This window comes from Xiphophorus hellerii, chromosome 13 (assembly GCF_003331165.1).
Source record: "Xiphophorus hellerii strain 12219 chromosome 13, Xiphophorus_hellerii-4.1, whole genome shotgun sequence".
NCBI lineage: Eukaryota > Metazoa > Chordata > Actinopteri > Cyprinodontiformes > Poeciliidae > Xiphophorus > Xiphophorus hellerii.
The window spans coordinates 9,475,812-9,487,849 of record NC_045684.1 but is presented as its reverse complement, the minus strand read 5'-3'; the positions used below and the strand labels follow the sequence as shown (position 1 = coordinate 9,487,849).

Below are 12,038 nucleotides of genomic sequence, written 5' to 3'. Positions count from 1 at the left end.
GTTTATTTTGACATTATCTACATGGGTTTGAATGTCTGGGTGTACACATGAGAATGGGAACATGTGATCTTGTCTCTGTGTGCCTGGTCTGTCTGTCAGGTTTGGTCTCTGGCTCCCTCCTCTCTGTGATCACCTTTATATCAAGTTGGGTGAGAGGAGGGGGCCCCTATAAAACTTTTTTCTCACCTTTCTTTTCGCTCCAGCTTTCTTCTCCGTCTCATTACAATTTAATAAAATAAACCCAAAGCAGTTTCTAATAAAGTTTCATGTAAATATCAGGGGGAAGCCATAATGGTTCACTTATGCAAGTCTTTAGGGCTTAACCTTGGTACTCGGCAATGCTGAGTGTCACACTGTCAGACAGGACAAGTTTAATACAAAACGCAACAAAAAGACAAAATGCAAGTGTTTAGTCAATGGTAAATGTATGTATAGCGATTTATCTAGTGCAGAGGATGCCAAAGTGCTTTACATGTTGATGGTGGTAAGCTACATTGTAGCCCAGCTGCCCTAGGGCAGACTGACAGAAGCTGCTACACAATGGGCGCCATCGGACTTCTGACTAACAGCAGGCAAGGCAGGTTTGGTGCCTTGCTCAAGGACTCAACAACTGAGATGGATGTGTGTAGCGCCTTTCTCAACTGAGCAGATCTGACTGCGAGGTGTAGTGTTAACCAGTTTGTATAATCAGAAGTAGGTACGGCACGGAGTCATGAGTGGGGTGAATAATTAATACAACTGATACAAAAAAGTAAAGTTTGTTAATATTGCTATTTATTGCAGTGGCAATAATAATAATAATAATACCAAAACAACAAAACAATAAATTTCCAAAAACAGAAGGGGAAAAAAACAAACCAACAAAAACAATTATAATAATAATCAGTGATACTTCAAACGTAATAGAGTCCACAATAGATCCAAGAACAAAAAGAGAATAATTATGTTCCCTTTTCAATACTCAGAGTTTAGTTCGTTTCTGTAGGGAAAGTGTAGTTCCGTTTTCCTACCACCAGATGGTGGGTGGGTAGCTCGCCATCTTCCGTCATCAAGTGAGTCAATGCAAGGGGAAGGGGGAAAAACCTGACCTAAAAGGCCAGATAACACACATTAAGTTCATATATAAACATTATATTTATATAAACTAAATGGAAGAGACAAGAAAACAATTAAATATGTACTTGCTATATTTTAACAACTTCATAGAAAAAATAAAAAAGAAAGAAGATAAAAAGAAAAATTTAAATCCTTTTTTAAAAAAAAGCGCACTTCATAATTCAAGTTCAAAATTGCCTAGATAATATAATTAGCAGTCGTTACAAACAACCAATATTGAATCAAATCAATCAACTTACAAATGTGATTGATCAAAGTAGCTACAAACTAAATCATATTAGGTACCAAATTTCATCGCTGCACCAACATGGAATGCAACACCAATAAAGAAATTATGGAAAAAATAATCAAATCTAAAGTTGAAAGTGTTAAAAAAGAGGATCATTTAATGCTAGCTTTGGACAAAACGTTTGGCTCTTTCCTCTTTAATTTTCCGAGTCCTCGGCGAGTGGCGGCGTTCTGCTAAAACGAAACAACAACAAAGCGTGTTGACGTCACAGATCACAGAGTTTAATCTCATACAAAGCAATCGACAACAAAGCTGCAGAGGAACAGAGATATGCATTTTTCTCATAAAAATAAAGACACACAAGGGGAGACAAACAAACATAAAACACAGACAAAAAAAGGCAAAAAATAGTGGCCGCTCTCTCTGGTTTTTTTCCTAACCCGGAATCTTAAAGTAAAGAGGTGTTTCCCTATTTAATATATGCAGTCAAGGCGTTCCGTTCTTTGACCTATTAGAAACTCCGTAGGGACTCAGAAAAACTTGGAAACTCCCCTCATTATGGCAAAGGTGTCTGGTTTTTGTCTAAGTAAAAGGGCGGACCACTTCGTGTTCATCTCTGTCTGATACGGGGAGATCCCTGGCGCCAAAAAGTCTCTTCCCCCTTTGGAATGTAAATTTTATTGCTTTGTGTGTGGGGGAGGCAAAGGGCCCTGCTTGTCCTTTGGAGCTGCTTCTTCAGCTCCTTACCGCATCTCAGACGAAACCTGTTCCAAATAAGAGTGTTGGCTATACCTTTACACATGTCGTAAGATTAACTGTATTAAGCACCAAAAATAATATTTTTCCTTAACAAAAGGTAAACCCTTAAATATTAAAGGTGTGGTCTTTAATTCGGCTGCAACAGTGTGATTCTTCATTAAGTAAGTAATTAATAAGTACACTAAACTGATGTGGGCCACTGATTGTCGATGGATCAGAGCTAATGCTAATGCTAACTGGCGCAGCAGAGCGAAAATAACGCCCTATTATCTACTCACCGTCGAGTAACGGATTATCTGATGAGGTGGATGCAATGATAACTTGCTCAGATCAGGAAGGTTCACCAGCTGTCAATGGATCACAACCTGGCGAGTGATTCAACAGGAGGGAAATATTAGCGGCGCTATCATTGCAAATGCTATACAACGTCAAGTCAGATGGTATTTAACAACTCACCGCAATCTTCAAGTTTTAGAGATTAAATGAGTGATGAGTCAATTCAGAAACTCCAGGTTGTTTTACAAACAACCAACAGTGAGTAGCAGCAAGGTGGGGAAGAAAAAACAAAACCCGGAAGCACACATGACAATCAACTTAAAGGGAAGGTGATTGGGTCATGGCGGACACCTGGGTTACATGTGGGAAGTTTGAACCAGCAACCCATCAGTTACAGGAACCACAGTGGCTACAACCAGTATAGCTGTAGTACCACCATCTACTGGGTTCAAGGATAAGGCACAACATACACTAAAGGAAAACTCAAAAGTTTTAATCTTAAATAAAATGTTACACGTTTATTTCTTTCTAAAATACATATAAACATAAAAATAGTTTCAACAGTAAAATACAGTAATCTAAATGCTGTAGCAGAACAGATTAAAATATTACAGCTAAAGCAAGAGAAAAAAGCAAAATATTAAAAATAATTACATGTACTTTGTGCAATCAATGCATGAAAATTAGTTTGCGGTGAATTTTGCATTTCTTTAAAGTACAAATGATTTTTTTTTATTTGAATAGATTTTAATTAGGTAGAGTAAAACTGGTTAACATAATTTGAAAGAAATGAAATCAGATTCAATCTCATTTTACATTAAACAAAAAATTAGCACAAATACTGTTTTGTAGATTTTTTTTTTAAAACGCTCAACCATTATATACATTCTATTGTTGATTTAAAAAACTACAAAAATAAACCCCACTCACTCTCTATGATACACAATAATACAAATCAATCCCTCAAGTCCAATCATGTGAGAATGTTCTGGAAGGGAGTCCATGTCCGGTCAAACTCTGTTAATGCATGAAATAGTCAGTGGGCCCCCAAGCCTCTTCATCTATCAGCATCAGTACTGGCACTCCTCAGGGCTGTGTGCTGAGCCCTCTGCTCTTCACGTTGTACACACACAACATACAGTTTGACATAAACAGTAAGTTAATACAATAGCGTACAGTTTATCATTATTGTTTTTTGATACAGAATATGCCAGAAAAATAAAACATCAATGAAGAAAAATGTGTCATGGTTGAACATCTTTAAGTATCCAAATGTGAAGGTCAAAATGATCACATTTAACAAATACAACATAGGACATTTATGGAACATACTTCTACAGCTTTTCAACTGTGTGACGTATCATGTGCCGAATTAAATTTTGTTTTTGACTAAAACTTTTTAAACAGGTCACACATGAAAATGGCTTTTCACCAGTGTGAATCCTCATGTGCTGAATTAAATTTTGTTTTTGACAAAAACTTTTTCCACAATTTCCACATGAAAACGGCTTTTCACCAGTGTGAATCCTCATGTGTCCAGTTAAATCCTGTTTTCGAATAAAACTTTTTCCACAGGTCACACATGAAAACGGCTTTTCACCAGTGTGAATAATCATGTGACGAGTTAATTCCTGTTTTTGACGAAAACCCTTTCCACAGGTCACGCATGAAAACGGCTTTTCACCTGTGTGAATCATCATGTGACGAGTTAAATCCTGTTTTCGAATAAAACTTTTTCCACAGGTCACGCATGAAAACGGCTTTTTACCTGTGTGAATCATCATGTGCTGAGTTAAAACATGTTTATAACCAAAACTTTTTCCACAGGTCACGCATAAAAACGGATTTTCACCTGTGTGAATCATCATGTGCTGAGTTAAATCCTGTTTTCGAATAAAACTTTTTCCACAGGTCACACATGAAAACGGCTTTTCACCAGTGTGAATCATCATGTGCTGAGTTAAATCCTGTTTTCGAATAAAACTTTTTCCACAGGTCACACATGAAAACGGCTTTTCACCTGTGTGAATCATCATGTGCTGAGTTAAATCCTGTTTTCGAATAAAACTTTTTCCACAGGTCACACATGAAAACGGCTTTTCACCAGTGTGAATAATCATGTGACGAGTTAATTCCTGTTTTTGAGGAAAACCCTTTCCACAGGTCACGCATGAAAACGGCTTTTCACCTGTGTGAATAATCATGTGACGAGTTAATTCCTGTTTTTGACGAAAACCCTTTCCACAGGTCACGCATGAAAACGGCTTTTCACCTGTGTGAATCATCATGTGCTTAGTTAAATCCTGTTTTCGACTAAAACTTTTTCCACAATTCACACATGAAAACAGCTTTTCACCAGTGTGAATTCTCATGTGCTGAGTTAAATCCTGTTTTCGAATAAAACTTTTTCCACAGGTCACGCATGAAAACGGCTTTTTACCTGTGTGAATCATCATGTGCTGAGTTAAAACCTGTTTATAACCAAAACTTTTTCCACAGGTCACACATGAAAACGGATTTTCACCTGTGTGAATCATCATGTGCTGAGTTAAAGCCGATTTACGCCTAAAACTTTTTCCACAGGTCACACATGAAAACGGCTTTTCAGCAGTATGAATCATCATGTGCTGAGTTAAATCCTGTTTTCGAATAAAACTTTTTCCACAGTTCACACATGAAAACGGCTTTTCACCAGTATGTATCATCATGTGCTGAGTTAAATCCTGTTTTCGAATAAAACTTTTTCCACAGTTCACACATGAAAACGGCTTCTCAGCAGTATGAATCATCATGTGCTGAGTTAAACTCTGTTTTCGAATAAAACTTTTTCCACAGGTCACACATGAAAACGGCTTTTCACCAGTGTGAATCATCATGTGCTGAGTTAAATGCGGTTTTTGACTAAAACTTTTTCCACAGTTCACACATGAAAACGGCTTTTGACCAGTGTGAATCATCATGTGCCGAGTTAAAGCCGGTTTATAACCAAAACTTTTTCCACAGGTCACACATGAAAACGGCTTTTCACCAGTGTGAATCCTCATGTGCTGAGTTAAAGCCAGTTTATAACCAAAACTTTTTCCACAGGTCACACATGAAAACGGCTTTTCACCAGTGTGAATCCTCATGTGCCGAATTAAATGTTGTTTTTGACAAAAACTTTTTCCACAATTTCCACATGAAAACGGCTTTTCACCAGTGTGAATCATCATATGCTTAGTTAAATGCTGTTTGTGACTAAAACATTTTCCACAGTTCACACATGTAAACGGCTTTTCACCCGTATGAGTTCTCATGTGAGAATCAAAAACAGATTTTGAAGTCAAACGCTTTTTACAGATGACACATGAGAAAGGTTTTCTTCTTTCCTGATTTTGGTTCTCAGCTTCAGCAGCTTCCTGGAAGATGACTTGGTTCCTGTTTGGTTCTGATTCAGTGTGGTCTGTTTGCTCATCAACAGGAACCACCATGCAGGTATCAGTCTCCTGTTTTAATTCAATCTGTTCTTCACCCTGACTGCAGTAAACTTCTTTCTCTTCCACTTTTATCTGCTGGTGTTTTAGATCCTCCTGCTCTTCTTTTATCTGATGATCTTCTGGCTCTTCCTGTTCTTGTTTCACCTGCACAGGTTCTAACTCCTCCTGGTCCAGAGTGAATCTCCTCTCCAGGTTATAAACGTTACACTTCAGGAAATCTGGAGAAGAAAACAGAGAAAGAGTAATTGCTACCTTTTCTGAAATAAATACGAGTAATTGTTCATCTTTCAAGACAGAAATGAATAAAAAAAAAACAATTGATAATTCAAGAGCGTAGACAGAGATACAGATCAGTCGATATATCCAGCTGACATTTGGGGAATTCTCAAATTAACGGATATGAAAAAAAATATTTTATTACAAAATTAATTGTAGTAGGGATTATTGTTAATATTTACCTGCAAATTGTATTATTTCAAGATACTATTTATTTGTATTACTTTGAATTATATTGAAATTTTACTTTAGTTCACTTTATATCTTTATGGTTTATTTATAAACATGAGTTTATTTGTAGGTTAATAGCTGTTTAGTTTTTGTTCCTTTATTATTAACTTTTCTAAGTTAGACATTAAGAACTGTGGGTCCATTTTCTGTAAGTATAGGGACTGGTATAGGACCAGCATGCACTGGGTTGGGCCTGTGGGTTTTGACCAGAGCAGGAGAGGAAACAATGAAAAGTAGTGATGGTGAGATGCAGCTTCATGAAGCCCTGAGGAACTCCATCCAATCATTCGACTCATGAGCCGATGCACCGCGGTGCTTCATTTCTTCTACTGTGACATCAACTGGACAATATATGTAAAATAGGCAACGTGAAAACAACATGAAGCTTTACAATGAATAAACAAGTTTAAAATGTTCGTGATTCTGATACATAAATTCTGATTAATCTGGTTGTATGAAACAATGGCTGGATCAAAAAGAAACTTGAAACAAAAAGAAAAGAGGGTTGTGATTGGCTTGTTACTCGCTATGTCACCAGGGACAACGATTTATTACTAAAAAATAAAAACTTTAACTGCTCAGGTTTAGGTGAGTTCTCTGTCTTACCCGCTTCATTACTCAACACATCACTAATGTAAAGTTTGATCTTTGTTATTTGCTTGTCAAACTGAAAAAAATAAACTATAAAAGCAATTTTCAAGTTGTTTGGACATTGAACTTCTTTTATCTATGTAACTGTTTGGTGTATTAGTTGAAAACGGCGTAAAAATAAAGAAACTGTAAATTCCCACTCATATTGGGCCCATGAATGCACCTTTGCCCATAGTCATTGTGCCCCTTTTCCCCATAGACTATAAATAAACGCCTCATGGACCACTCTTGCCTATTGTTACTGAAGAGATTTAAGGCGGCCATCTTGGAGCGGTCGACCGTTCCACTCAGCTTTATGTTTAACAGACTCAAAACGTATCAGCGCATTTATCAATCATAACTCGCTAAATACTAAACAGATATTCACCAATTTTTCTGTAAACCTTATTAAAAGGTTAGCAACATTTACAAGGAAATGATTTTTAAAGTATTTTTGAATGACTGATATAAGGTTGAGCATATTTAACTATTCTTAGTGGGGAAAACAGAATAGAGTCAGAATAGAATGTGTTGATATTTCTGTATTATGATTATTTTACAAAGCACACAACCAGTCATAATTTTTGAAATATGTTATTTAGTAATATCAGTACATATTTATATAAATATACAAACACAAAATAATACAATCAGAGAGAAATAAAGATGCTTAAATAATTTTTAATGCTGAATAATATGCATTAAGCTACACATATTTATATGGACGTGCGTATATACATAATATCTATATAGGTTTTATTCATGTTTTCCAGCCGAGGAGGAGCTTAAGAGAGATTCAGCAGCTGAGATTCATCAGTGCAGTGAATCCGTCTCTCCTTAAAGACATTCCCCACTTCTTCCTCACATGGTCTTTATGAAACCTTCAAAACAAAAACAGGAGCTATTTTACTTTAGACAGAGTGAAAGAATTTCATATAAATAAGAGTCTTTGCCACCTTGTGTGGAATAATCTAAATCAATGTTAGGGAAAGAGATCCAAAAAGTGGTGAAATCAACCTTTATTGAAGTTTAACTAATTAGAAAAAGGTTTCACAAATCCCTAACATGGTTCTGAATATTCTGCTGTTAGAGCAGAATAATCCAGTTCAGGTCTGAAGAGTCCAGGTGTTGTAGTTTTTAAACTAGAATCGAATAAGATGCGGAAGCTAGTGAAAAATTAGGTGGAATAACCCTTTAGCCATTTCCCGAATCGGAAACCAAATTCAGCTTCGTGTATATGAGCCATTTTCACAGCGTAATTCTGATGTCTGCGTTCATTTACCTGTTAAAAATCATTTATACGGGAAAAGAACATTTACTAAAATGATCCTCATACAGAAAGGTGCAGACATTTAGACCTTAACCTGCATCCAAACGCTGCTGGTTCCTACCTATTCGGTGTAAGATTATCTGGGGCCTCCGGGAGAAATCCAGCAGTCTGCGATGATCATCCATCTCTTCCTCCGACTTGACGATGATTTCTTTAAACTCTGTGAATGTTTCTTCAGCAGCAGTTAACGGCTCGTTGATAAACTCGTTTAGAGAAACAGTCGAACATTCAACAAAACAGACCATGCGCCATTTTCTTTGTCTTCTTCTTCTTCTTCTTTGGGATTTTATGACTGTCGTTCATTCATGTCATTGCATTACCGCCACCTTGTGGATCTTACGATCATCACATCTAAAGATTTCTCATACAGTGCCAGTTCTCTTTGAAAGACGTAAAATCTTTTCTTCCACTTTATCTAATTAAAACAAATACAATATTAGTATTCCAGTTTTCCACAAATCCAAAGTTAATTTTGTCTTCTGATTCGTATCTCCTACATCCCGCAACATGTTTCACAGTTTCTTCACTCCACCAGATCAGAACCTTTCCTATAGTTTCCGTATATCCACAATGATCGCTGCTGCTTTGTTCGGAGTTACCGCTGGTTCCGCCCATCCTGTGGCTTATTGAGAGCCGATCAGCACCGGCTTGTTCATTTAACCCTCCTGTTATGTTCGTTTCTAGGGTACAGCAAAAATGTTCGTGGGTCAATTTGAACCGGGGAGTGTTTAATCATGCTATAGAGTCCGAAACCAAAAAAAACCCTCCAAGACATATTTATATCTGATTATTAACTCCAATACTAATCATTTCAATCAATATTTGTGCAATGGTGTTTTTTTATTTCTCAGCAATTAAGGATCAATAACATCAACCCACTCATTTACTCATTTGGACATAAAAAATGGAATTTACATTTTTTTATGTCCACTGAAAAAAAACCTAGACACAAAAAAACTATAATTTCCTTGAAATTGATCTTTGGTGAAACATTTTATATTATACTTTTTTTTTTAATGTGTGGTCTTTATAATTAAATTTGAGACACACATACTGTTCTTAGTCAAATTGTCCCGCTGATTAAAATCAAGAGAAATGAGTCATGCAGAGAATATTTATGTTTTCCTCCACTTCTGCTGAGTGTCACTCAGTGTGGGTGGAGTTTATCCACGGGAACAGAAAAGATTCCCATCAAAAGTTGTGTGAATGTAGTGGTTATAAAACTGTTTTAGACAACCAAAAGGGAAAACAAGATCTAGTGATCTGCGATCGATTATTTTGGTCTTTCAAGTTCAGTGCTACAGACAGATACAGTAAAAGGTAGCCTAAGTTTAATGAAGTTTAAAAACAATGTATTTGGGGCCTGCCCATAGCAATGCATAGGGATGAAATCCCTATGCATTGCATGGCAGGCACCTATTGTTCTACACCTCAAAATAACTGCCGCTTCCTACTACCGTTAATGCGGCTCGTACCGCTGCATGCCCCCTCACAATATATATATCAAAACGTGAGGCTCAATCCCGTGAGGGGAGCTATTACTTTTGTTGGCATTTCGAGTAACTGTGGCGACATAATTAACAAAAAACGAGCCAAATTTAACTCAAAACAAAAGTCTAACTGACACAAAACAGTGTCAGTTAGACTCAAAATAGACATAGAATTTAGTCTGCCTCTCTGAACTGCTCTTTAGAACTACAATGACTGAAGGTTAGAACTACAACATGGCGGACACTGAGTGCCTACAAAAGAGGTCTGAGCTGAATGTCAGAACTACAAACATGGTGGAACTGTCAGTTACTACAGAGGAGGACTGAGCTGGCCTTTAGAACTACTTGTGTTTTGGGCTTTTTATAACTGATTTTACCCAACCATTGTTACACATGGGTTTAGTGTGGCAATTTAAAATGAAGCTTACTGAAAATTTCAAAATAAAAGCCTTGAATATTTTTACATCATGTAGTTGCTCTTTTTGGCTTTATTTGACTTTTTCATCCAAAGCACTGTTACACATGATATTAGTTTAGCTCTTTGAAATGAAGCATACTGAAAATTTCAAAATAAAAGCCTTGAATATTTTTACATCAGATAATTGCTCTTTTTGGCTTTATGTGACTTTTTTATCCAAAGCACTGTTACACATGGGATTAGTGTGGCAATTTAAAATTAAGCTTAACAAAAATTTCAAAATAAAAGCCTTGACAATTTTTACATCAGATAATTGCTCTTTTGAGCATTATATAACTGATTTAACCCAGCAATTGTTACACATGGGATTAGTTTGGCACTTTGAAATGAAGCTTAACAAAAATTTCAAAATAAAAGCCTTGAGAAATCTTACATTAGGTAATTGCTCTTTTGAGCAATAAATAACTGATTTAACCCAGTGACTATTAGACATGGGATTAGTTTGGACCTTTGAAATTAAGCTTAACAAAAATTTCAAAATAAAAGCCTCAACATGCCCCTGAGGTTAGTGCACCGCCACAGGCGGTGCAATAATATTATTCTGCATTATCTTTTTCTCTCAGGTCAGGGAACTGCCTTGCGCAGCAAGGCAGTTCATTAGCATTAGCATTTTAGCTTAAATAAGCTATTAGCTATTTATTTGACTTATTAGCCATGTTTAGTCTACTGAATGGAGTAATACCATTATAGAAAACATCCCAGTGATGTCCCACATGCTACTGACAGCAATCACGCTAACATTAGCATTTTTGCTAATTTTAGCTGATACACTTACTTTATCATACTGAATGGTGCAAGTCAATGTTAGTAAACATTCTTGTCATTGTATTCATATGATTGCAGCTTTCTTTAGCATTGATGCTAATTTGTAGCATCAGAACGCTGGGTCCAAACCGACGGGCACACTTTGGCAGGCCCCGGTTAAATTTCTTCAGGAATTTTCTAGTTTTCTTTAATGTTACTTTTCCGGCTATGTTTGGTTATAATTCTTGAAAAGTTCAACCTTTTAGATTTTAAGTTATGAGGGTTTAATCATTCGGGTTTCGATTGGTTTTGTCTGATCGGATGTAGGGGAACGCGACGCTTCTGCTCCTCCATTACATCACTGGAGACGAAAGCAGTGACATCGTGTCCGTGTTTTCATTATTCCCCTACTGATAGAGTTCTTACTCATAAGGGGCGTAACATGAACACCTGCTTTCTCGCAGTTTCCTAGTGAAGTAAAGAGCAGGGACGTGCGGTGAGGTGCAATGCTGGTGAGGCGCTGACTTAATTATAATCAGATATACAAATATAGACCGCCTGCATGTTATTGTTTACATAAGGAAATTTCGCGCGTGCAGACAACACTCCATAGCCACGCTGCCGCGGTAGAATAATTCTGTTAACTCAATAAAATTTGGAAATTTAGATATTATTAATTTCGTGCTATGTTTCACAGCAAAGGAAAACCCGTTAAAGTACAACTCAAAACCACGTCTTTCTCCCTCTCTGCATTGGCCAGGCTACACACAGCAACTGACAACAACGCCCCTAAAAAAAACACTAAATATTTCCCACACAAAGAACAGAGCATTCAGTCTGTTGCAGTAGCATGGTTTTCAGCTTAATGTTTATTTTGCGGTTATTAATAAGTGATTGCTGTGATATGAGGAAAAAACTATAAATATGTCGCTGCACTTGACTTTACTGTATGGCTAGCTCGCTGTTACAGTCTCTTACTCTACAGTTGTGGAGTCACAATGTC

At 36.8% G+C, this 12,038-nt stretch overlaps 1 protein-coding gene and 2 long non-coding RNA genes across 3 annotated transcripts; all 3 read right to left on the bottom strand.

Moving 5' to 3' along the window:
* Positions 1–354: 354 nt before the first annotated feature.
* Positions 355–3,147, bottom strand: LOC116731021 (uncharacterized). Its single transcript, XR_004341476.1, has 3 exons — positions 2,561–3,147; positions 2,383–2,469; positions 355–1,088 (listed from the first exon to the last, which is right to left on the bottom strand). It is a non-coding gene; the product is annotated as an uncharacterized LOC116731021 (long non-coding RNA).
* A 159-nt stretch (positions 3,148–3,306) lies between these two features.
* On the bottom strand, positions 3,307–4,788 carry LOC116731656 (gastrula zinc finger protein XlCGF8.2DB-like; the record flags this gene model as incomplete). Its single annotated transcript, XM_032581471.1, has 3 exons — positions 3,307–3,313; positions 3,941–4,400; positions 4,569–4,788. Coding segments are annotated over 3 exons (687 nt in total), but the record flags the coding sequence as incomplete, so codon positions are not given.
* Positions 4,789–7,763: 2,975 nt separating this feature from the next.
* Positions 7,764–8,480, bottom strand: LOC116731042 (uncharacterized). Its single transcript, XR_004341498.1, has 2 exons — positions 8,385–8,480; positions 7,764–7,874 (listed from the first exon to the last, which is right to left on the bottom strand). It is a non-coding gene; the product is annotated as an uncharacterized LOC116731042 (long non-coding RNA).
* Positions 8,481–12,038: the final 3,558 nt, after the last annotated feature.